At 42.0% G+C, this 8,691-nt stretch overlaps 4 protein-coding genes and 1 long non-coding RNA gene across 9 annotated transcripts in view; 3 read left to right on the top strand and 2 right to left on the bottom strand.

The window, feature by feature from the left end:
* The window catches only part of LOC124312897, a 309,861-nt gene that overhangs the window by 173,215 nt on the left and 127,955 nt on the right, over nt 1–8,691 (top strand). The gene's annotated exons all lie outside the window — the stretch shown is intronic.
* On the bottom strand, nt 97–3,736 carry LOC124312930 (cationic amino acid transporter 3-like). Of its 2 annotated transcripts, XM_046777514.1 has the most exons (8): nt 3,568–3,736; nt 3,189–3,376; nt 2,450–2,654; nt 2,092–2,375; nt 1,904–2,032; nt 1,640–1,824; nt 606–1,555; nt 97–540 (listed from the first exon to the last, which is right to left on the bottom strand). In XM_046777514.1, exons 2-8 carry the CDS (start codon nt 3,252–3,254, stop codon nt 305–307), a joined length of 2,055 nt encoding a protein of 684 aa, XP_046633470.1. In that variant the 5' UTR covers nt 3,255–3,376; nt 3,568–3,736; the 3' UTR covers nt 97–304. The 2 variants fall into 2 exon arrangements, with proteins under 2 accessions (XP_046633470.1, XP_046633469.1); XM_046777513.1 differs by having other exon boundaries at nt 240–1,555.
* On the top strand, nt 2,648–6,556 carry LOC124313005. 4 transcript variants are annotated; one of them, XM_046777662.1, is made up of 8 exons: nt 2,648–3,615; nt 3,735–3,776; nt 4,548–4,676; nt 4,746–4,892; nt 4,949–5,041; nt 5,114–6,099; nt 6,170–6,266; nt 6,331–6,556. In XM_046777662.1, the coding sequence occupies exons 1-6, from the start codon at nt 3,393–3,395 to the stop codon at nt 6,013–6,015; spliced, it is 1,536 nt and encodes a 511-aa protein (XP_046633618.1). In that variant the 5' UTR covers nt 2,648–3,392; the 3' UTR covers nt 6,016–6,099; nt 6,170–6,266; nt 6,331–6,556. The 4 variants fall into 4 exon arrangements, with proteins under 4 accessions (XP_046633618.1, XP_046633617.1, XP_046633615.1 ...); XM_046777661.1 differs by having other exon boundaries at nt 3,675–3,776; nt 4,961–5,041; XM_046777659.1 differs by having other exon boundaries at nt 3,675–3,776.
* Nucleotides 6,184–7,852, top strand: LOC124313762 (serine hydrolase-like protein). Its single transcript, XM_046778573.1, has 6 exons — nt 6,184–6,234; nt 6,331–6,459; nt 7,056–7,182; nt 7,246–7,366; nt 7,437–7,767; nt 7,817–7,852. Exons 1-6 carry the CDS (start codon nt 6,184–6,186, stop codon nt 7,850–7,852), a joined length of 795 nt encoding a protein of 264 aa, XP_046634529.1.
* On the bottom strand, nt 7,856–8,182 carry LOC124313658. Its single transcript, XR_006910960.1, has 2 exons — nt 8,087–8,182; nt 7,856–8,053 (listed from the first exon to the last, which is right to left on the bottom strand). It is a non-coding gene; the product is annotated as an uncharacterized LOC124313658 (long non-coding RNA).

Raw genomic sequence — 8,691 nt, 5'->3', positions numbered from 1 at the left:
GGAAATTCTTTATTTTTTTGGGGTTTTGATATTATTCAAGGGTCTGTCGATCTCCTCCAAATGTTACACAACTGTTTTAATATTTTTTTCTGAGTGTTTTGATTTCTATTGAATTCGAAATTGGCGTTTGCACGGTTGCCGATTTTTACGAGAGAGTTACTTCGGTGTGTAATTTCCATTTCCAAATATTTCAAATACATTCTACATGTTGCAGCAATTCGACCGTCGTGTCCGTCGTCGTTGAATCGGTTAAATAACTAAATAATTATTCGATTTGTAATAATCCATTTCCGTTTGATATATATTAAATTTTGTAGTAGGGTTGGGGGTAGACTGCGATGCTGGACGACGTGACGTTGAGGTTCATCACCGCTTCAGGTAGAATGCGTAACTTGTGTGCTGGGTTCCTGCTGCGAGCGATTGGCATGTCGCCCGTTTTGACATTGCCACCAATTCCGCCGCCCTGGCTGAAATTCGAATCTTGCAATTTGAAATTGAGACGACTGTGGCCATAACCGTAGCCGAAATAGACGGCCATTCCTGCACGAGAGAGAGCGGGAGCATATTCACAACTGAATTTAGACCAATGATTTTGTATGTTGTACCTGTTAGGAGCCAGAGTGATGAAACAATCCAGGACAGGGCCGGTAATTGGAATAGCATGATGCAGTGGAACAGCGTCGACCCGACCGGAATCCACGGAACACACGGCACTTTGAGCGTCGGATTGCTGCTCGTCAACCTCTGCGGATGCGTCCAAATGACGAACAGGATGACATTGTAGACGACGAACGAGCACATGGTGATGGACATGGAGAACCAGTTGGGGTCGCTGATGATCCAGCGCATGGCCAGCGACGTGACGAGGATGACGATCGAGACGGCCAGCAGCAGGCACGACACCCTGGAAGAGACTCGACTTGCATCCACTTCCGGCGACTCTTGGTTGTTGACCACCTCCGACCCGTTCCAGTGCATCACCGTCGACACGTACATTTGCGTCTTGTAGTCGTCGACGGCCGCGTCAATGTCCGTCTCGTCCGACTCTGAATCTTCCGCTCGACTTTGCTGGGACGGCTGGGATGACGACTGCCCGTCGGCCAGCACGTCGTAGCCGCCGTTCTGGCGACCCTTCCGGCCTCCGCCGCCGCCAGCCCTCGTCTTGTTGGTTGGCTGGGACAGTTGACGCGTGGAAGAATAGCTGCAGTATCGTCTGAAGGTGACGGCCACGCCCAGGATGGAATCCAGGCCAAGGTGGACAAACGCCAGGATGAAGATCAAATTCAGAGTGGACACTGTCAAGTGCAGGCCGACGGAAATGATGCCGTGCACAATCAAAACCAATTTCGGGTCGGCCGCCAACCGCTTCCAAATGAGTCCGTCGGCCGACATTTTATTGATTTGACGTTTGGAATCTTGAATCGCTTCCACCAGCGACAGGGAGCCGACCAGGATGCAGCAGCACGAGAAAATGGCAGCAGACCAATGGGGACCCGAGGCCAGGCTCATCCAAATTTCCAGCAACGGCGATCCGCTTTTGATGTGGCTGAAAACGCTGTGCATGGCGTATCAACAAAAAACCGTCTCAATGATATTGGCCGCATCTGGAGTCACTATATAACATCCCAGTGAAACTTACCTGGGCGGTAAGAAGCAATGGAAGATGGACATGATGACAAAGAGGAACAGGGTGGAGCAGTATTGAATTCCGAGAAAAGCCGACATGAGCGACGATTTGGTGAGAATGTGAGTCTCCTTGTTTTCCGGCTTGAATGTCATGCTCAACAATGCGGCAGCCATTAGGAATTCCTCTTTGGAAGACACCTGGGCAATTCGACAAACTTGTGTTAATCATAATGACAACTCCCAAGACTACTGTTCTAGTTGACTATATTCAACTTGCATCGATGGATGGCGGATGGTGATGTTGGACTTCACTTTCCGGCAGAGTGAAACTTCCGATTTGTGACATGAATAGGAAAATGGCCATCACGGTGAACAGTTTGATTGCCACTGCAAAGGGCGTGGTCATCTGTAAGTAATTCATTCATTTTTTCAAAAATTTCATTTTCGTTTCATTTGATGATTCACCTTCAGACCGAGCAGGACAAACAGGGAGACCATCAATTGGGCTATGATACCAAACGAATCCTCGTTGACGAATTGGAAATCGTACTGGATCAACGTCCGGCCGAATACCAGGACTAGAACCGATCCGACTCCGCGGGCCACCAGAGCCGCCACAGCTCCGCGACTCAGCAACTGGATCCATCCGTAAAGGTGAGCGGCGAATTCGCCCATCATTTGGTAGGTGCAAATGTACGGGCATGCCGACGTGTTGCGTCGGCAGGTGAGAAACTCGTACCTGCACAACTCTGAATCAAACGACGTTGGCGTTTTTAATTGAATTTCTACTTGTCTTTAGAGTTACGTAATAATCAAACTGCACCTGAGAGGAGGGAAGCGATGGAAGCGACGAAAACGGCTGCCAGGAGCGTCGACGGAGCCAGTAGAGCTGAATAGGAGAAGACGATGAAATATCCGACGACCAGCGGCGGATTAGCCGTCTGCAGCACGGCGTTCAAAAGCGTCCGCGAGTGGGACGAAACGGAAGAGGATGTCGCCCGGTGCAAGCCGTTGACGTCCAGCGGTCTCTTTCGAAGCAAACGAGAAAGTTTCACTTTGAAAATCATCTCTCTAGTTTTCGTTTGGGTCTAATTATTTGGCCAGGGCTCTGCTGCCGAGCGTTTCTGGGTGAACACTGGGTGGTTGTGCTTTTCCATTAAGGTGGAGGGGCGCAGTAACGAAAGTATTGTAACAGGATTTCGTTGAATTTATTTACGTCAGAGACGGAAGCCGTACGAAGATTTTAATATCCGTCGTTCTTTGGACTTGAACCGTACTAATACACCGTAGTAGCCCCCTACTGTGTAATAATAAATAATAAGTCTGCCAACTGGAGGAAAGCGAGGTAACTTTATACCCCTCTCCGGAAGGGACGTCTTGGGTTCTTTATTTTATTTTATTTTAGTTTTAAACTTAAATAGCGTCAATATGTGTCATAGGTGGGAGAGTTCAGCAAAGTTTCAGCAAGGGTTATTCTGTCCATTCGAAAAAGTCCGTTGTAGTAGCGCGATGTCGTGTGTGTACAAAGTTTTCTCAAGTTGATTATTCTATAGGTTATAGACCTTTTTAAGATTCCTCGGTGTAAGCAGAGCGAAAAGTCGTGCGGCTAGTCGACTAGTGCGCACCATGGCGGGGGATAGCCGTAACTAGCTGCAGACTTGGCTTGATTCTTCGAATCACCTTGTTGTTCGGCTCAATGTTACTGTAGTCTGGCACTCTGTGTTGTATGTCAAACCTATTGCGTTGATTTCTCGAAAAGTTAGGAAATGGTTAATGCCAAGTGTCTTATATGTTTTTGTACTCAACAATCTAAATTAGGAAAAGGACGGAAGTTCTACAAAATACCAGAGTACACTAAATGTGATAGGTTTTCTGATGGTGACAAAGTTCTCATTGAAAAAAGAAGAATACTTTGGATGCAACTTGTAGAAAAAAACTTACATGGAAGAAGTTGCAACTATTTTGTGTGTTCACATCACTTTGTCTCAGGTAGTTATTATTGTAATTCTCATAGTTTTCATCCCTTACATCTGAATTGTTTGTAATAGGTAAACCTGCATATTTGTATTCAACGAATGACATTGATTGGGTTCCAACGATCAATTTAGGCTCCCTTGGACAAGATACCCAGTTGTTGTCCCTACCTACAGGTATTATTCGTTTACTGCTATGTATTTTTTTTTACCCCCGCCATGGTGCGCACTAGTCGACTAGCCGCACGACTTTTCGCTCTGCTTACACCGAGGAATCTTAAAAAGGTCTATAGGCATAGTCTGAACACGGTAAACTGCGTAATTTAATTTTTTAAAAAATAATAAGTTTGTCGAGTTCCGAGGTTGCCATCAGAGGTTCAGAGCCATAGGACTCTTTGCGATCTGTTTTCTTTTGCTGCTTTATCTGGCAACGCAGCATGGCTTTGCACTTTTGTAGCGCGAGAACGGGGAGAAGAGGGAGAATGGGACGAATGGGGGAGAAGAGGAAACGTGGGTCCCCTTTTTTTTTCGTACGCCCTCCTCCCTCCCATTCGTCCCATTCTCCCTCTTCTCCCCATTCTCGCGCTAAAAAGGAACGGCGCCATGCTGCGTGTGGAATATTTTGTGCTTCTGCATCCCAACAGCAAGGCTCTATTGTTGTGACAAAAGTGTTGCTTGTGTGTTGAAATTTTGTTTCTATTATTAACTAAAATGAGAATTTGTCATGTTGCTAAGTGTGGACGTAAGATCAGTGATGGTGTCAAATTGTATCATTTGCCACAAAACAGTGTTCGTCGTCAGCTTTGGCTTGACAAGATTAAACGTAGGGAAGCTAATCGTAATACCAAAATCAAAAATATCAGTATATGCTCAAAGCATTTCTATGGAGGTATATTTCTATCAAGCTAATAGTAAATTGCTAATACATACTCTGTTGTGCTATATTAGGGAAACCTGCAAAAGCTATCTACCCGAGGCATCCAGATTTTGTGCCATCATTGTTGTTAGGGGATGAGCCACTAGAATTAATAGACTCACCTCTCCTTCCTGTAATTCAGGATCATTCTTTGCCGATTGGTAATATTTAAACTACAAATTTACAATTGTCTGTCTGTCAATGTTAAGCATTTTATTTTGAACTATTAGATGAGCTTGATCAACACAACATTCCAAGTAATTGCGAAGAGAGTTTACACACAACCATAGAATGTGAACTTTCCAGCGATGAGAACCCATCTGAGACTACATTACATCTAGATTCATTATTATGCCATGAAAGTCTTTCACAGAGTGGTAAAGTGATTACAATTTTTTTCTTGCTTATTGCTTGCCTAATGCCTCATCCGTAGATGATTGTAAAGATATAGACTGGGTTCCTTCGCCGATGATATATGATGTCGTTCCAGAATATTTTGTGGAATGTATTCTAAACGATTCAGAAGGTATTTCTTGTCTTATTCGTCTTTTTAATTATCAAATAAACTTAAATTTTTCATTTTTGTAACTTCTTACAGATCCACTTTCGTTACCTGATGGAAGTGATTTACCCAATCCAACTACAAGTGTTCCAGAATCAAGCATCAATTTTTCTAGCCCAAGCCACACTTTTCTTCTTACAGTTGATCGGCCTTTAACTCACCACATCGTCGTTCAGGATAAAATTTCTATACCCAATAAACCCACACCAGTTTGGCTAAATTTGAATTGCTCTCTGAGCAATTTGGTCACACCTACGGTGCCAAATGATCGTATGGAGGTTAGTTCTTCTGCGTCTTGCAAGTTATTAGACCACAGCTACGTACTGGTACCTCCAAGATCACCTACTTCTCCAGGCGAGAGCGCTGCTGCGTCATCTACATCGCGCAATTCCCAATTAGCTACATCTCAGGAACCACAAAAAAATGCTGCCCCATATGAATCTGATCACAGTTACGTTCTTCGTTCTTCTTCGACCCCTACTGTGACTGAGGAGGAAAGTCTTCATTTGGATATGGCGGGTTACCGCAACTTCATTGAAGGTGTCGCTACTCCTACAGCTGAATGGACTTGGTCTTTCAACGAACGAAACAACAATCTAGTGTGTTCTTGTCATTTTTTTTCCCATGACGGAGTGATGACTATCAAATCTGTAAAAATGATCACCATGAACAGAGTTGCGTTGTATCTGAATGGAAAACCAATTACGCCTCAGGATATCCAATTAGAGTTTCGAAGTAAAGCTGAATTAGCCAATATTCTTGAAGATTTCCATCACCGAAAAATATGTCAAGGAATCGTGGATGATTCGCTAGCAGATGTCGAAGTGACGGATAAATGTGCTCGTAACAAGGAAGGCAATTTGTGGCGCTCAAAAATGCGCATGGAAATTGCTGGTTCTAATTTATGTTCATCATGCCGCCGTTTTATAGATTATTAGAAGACAACCAAGAAATTGAAAAATTCGAAAGAAGATGCGTTCCACCGAGCGAACGCTGAAATGAGCAATGTCTAGCAAGTTGAGGTAAATTATTATTGGAATATTTCCCTGAATAATCCTTAAACATTTCTCTTTGAATTTCTGGCTCTTTCAGGTACCAATGGTACCATGGATGGTTTGCGCAAAGAAAGGAAGAAGCTTTACTGGAATAGCCTTGATGTAAAAATAAATAAGCTTCTAATAAGCCCAAAGTAATAACAAATTGAAACAGTTGATAATTTTCCTAGTTGATTTCCAAGAATTACTCACTTTTAGGAACAGCTAGTTGTGAAAACAATGATGTTCAAAGCAACAGTGAATCCTGGAAGAAACGATCGGTTCGGTGCAATGCGTTACGATCCCGAATTTCTCAAAGAATGTTTGCGAATCACACAACAGATTCCGGTGATTCGAATAAATCAACAACCGAATCCACTTAATGTTTTCGCCAAATAAAATTTCATTGAACAATCAAATGTGTAAAATGAATGTTCTGACATAGTAAGGAGATGGTAGCTGTTTTTTTTTTTTTTTTTGCATTTTTACAAAATCTAGGAAGCCGCTGCTATTTTACGTTGTTCAATCACAGGAATCCGAGTTTCTGATTGGTCCCTAGGTTTCTTGGCTTATTTCGGTATTTCGTCTGCTTCACATTGGCTGCTCAATGCAGACTACAAGTCTACAACACTCACGAACCAGTGCAAAGGACCTCACAGGCTGACACCTGAGATAAATAATTGAAAGTCATGTTGTGATAGTGATAGCTTGGGCCGTTTCTTAAATCAACTAGTTTATCAGAAATTGGTGAAGGATCAAAACTCGCAATGGAACCAACGGTTGAACGAGGACTGATTTTTAAAGAAGAAATTCAAATTCCAACACTTTGGGGATACCTTGCAGGTGGTTATATAAGAATAGAAGTCTTTTAGGGAGAAGAACTGTTAAGTACTTTTATTAGAAACTTGAAAACACTATCATTGTATTTTTTTAACTAAGCCAAGGTATGGGGGCCTGATGATGGTGTTCCTGTTTTGGCACTTCATGGATGGCAGGATAATGCAGGATCATTTGACACTCTTGCTCCTCTGCTTCCATCGAATATCCGACTAGTTTGCCTTGATTTTTGTGGTAACCGTAACTAAATATTAATAATTGTTTCATCTATCATATTGAGATTTTCTCATAATTTAGGTCATGGTCTTTCGTCCCATTACGCACCAGGAATGTTTCTCAACTATTATGATCATGTCTATCATGTAAAGCTGGTGATAGATTATTTCAAGTGGAAAAAAGTAAACATTTTGGGACACAGGTATTAACTTAATTGGACATTGAAGTTAAACAATTCTTTAATCAAATTCTTTTTATTTATTGGAATATAGCATGGGAGCAATTACTGCCATTTTCTTCGTTTCCATGTACTCAGAATTAGTGGATAAGCTCATCAGCCTTGATGCAGTCAAACAACTTTCATCCTCTGCTGAATACCTACCTGCTCGTATGAAGGGTGTTTTAACCAATTTTCAAGAAATTGTTGAAAGACTCCAACAGGGACCCTTATCATCTGTGTCTTACGAGGATGCTCGCGAAAGAGTTGTCAAGAATTACGGTGGATCCATTGACGAAAAAGATGCTGATGTCCTTCTTAAGCGCGGTTTGCGTAAATTAAGTGACGAAGATGAATACGAATTCACTCGCGATTTGCGCTCTACCGTTCGTCCGTATCTTTTCAATGACTTTACTACTGAACAGCTAAAAGCAGTGGCTCGTGGTATCGTATGTCCGTTTTTGCTTATAAAAGCTAAAAACACTTCAACGTTTGAACCAAAAGAACTCTATCGGGAGTTTTACGATATCTACCGCGATGCCAGCGAAGATTTTCGTTACGTAGAAGTCGAAGGTAGACACCACGTCCATCTATCTCATCCAGAGTTGGTTGCTCCCATAATTAGTAATTTTCTGTTTCCTGTGAAATCTAAACTCTAATTCGGGTTTGAAACTTTGAATTTGTGCCACACAAATTAAACAAAACCGCCCATAGGTTGTTAAATACAGGTTGTTTACTTGTTTGCAATGAGTTATATTCGCAACCCTTCTGCGCTCTAATTTTTCTACTTACAGGTACATTTGTTACGTCGTAATGACAAATTTAAAAGTCTATGTTATTATTAAGTCGAATTATTTTACATATAAATTTATATTCCTCTAACTTGGATTTTTTCATGACGTCAGTGCTCTATGGTGAGGGGGATAATTTTGAGACATAGATTACAATCATTGTTTGAGATAACGAAATGATGCAATACGTTGGATTTTAGATATAATCTTTCTATGTGATGAATTGAACATGAACAGCATCGAAGAGTGCAGCACTGCAACTAGAGCGGATATTTTATTTATTTTTGGAAAGGGTTTCAAGACAGCCAAGAAATACAAGATGCAATATTATATGGAATTATCTGTTATTTCATTTAATTCATCATTGCATCGGCAGGAATGTAGTGGCATGGTGTAATAAGTACTTAGGCCTATGACTTGCTAAGTTGCTACACCATGGCAGTGGGATACTGAAGGTTTTTCGATTTAAAAAAATAGTCAAAGTAGACTAGGCCTAGGCCTTATTTTCGGATTTGTGGT

The sequence above is a fragment of the Daphnia pulicaria genome, chromosome 9 (genome assembly GCF_021234035.1).
Source record: "Daphnia pulicaria isolate SC F1-1A chromosome 9, SC_F0-13Bv2, whole genome shotgun sequence".
Taxonomy (NCBI): Eukaryota; Metazoa; Arthropoda; class Branchiopoda; order Diplostraca; family Daphniidae; genus Daphnia; species Daphnia pulicaria.
Note: the sequence above shows the minus strand (reverse complement) of the source record. Positions and strands in the feature narration are given on the sequence as shown.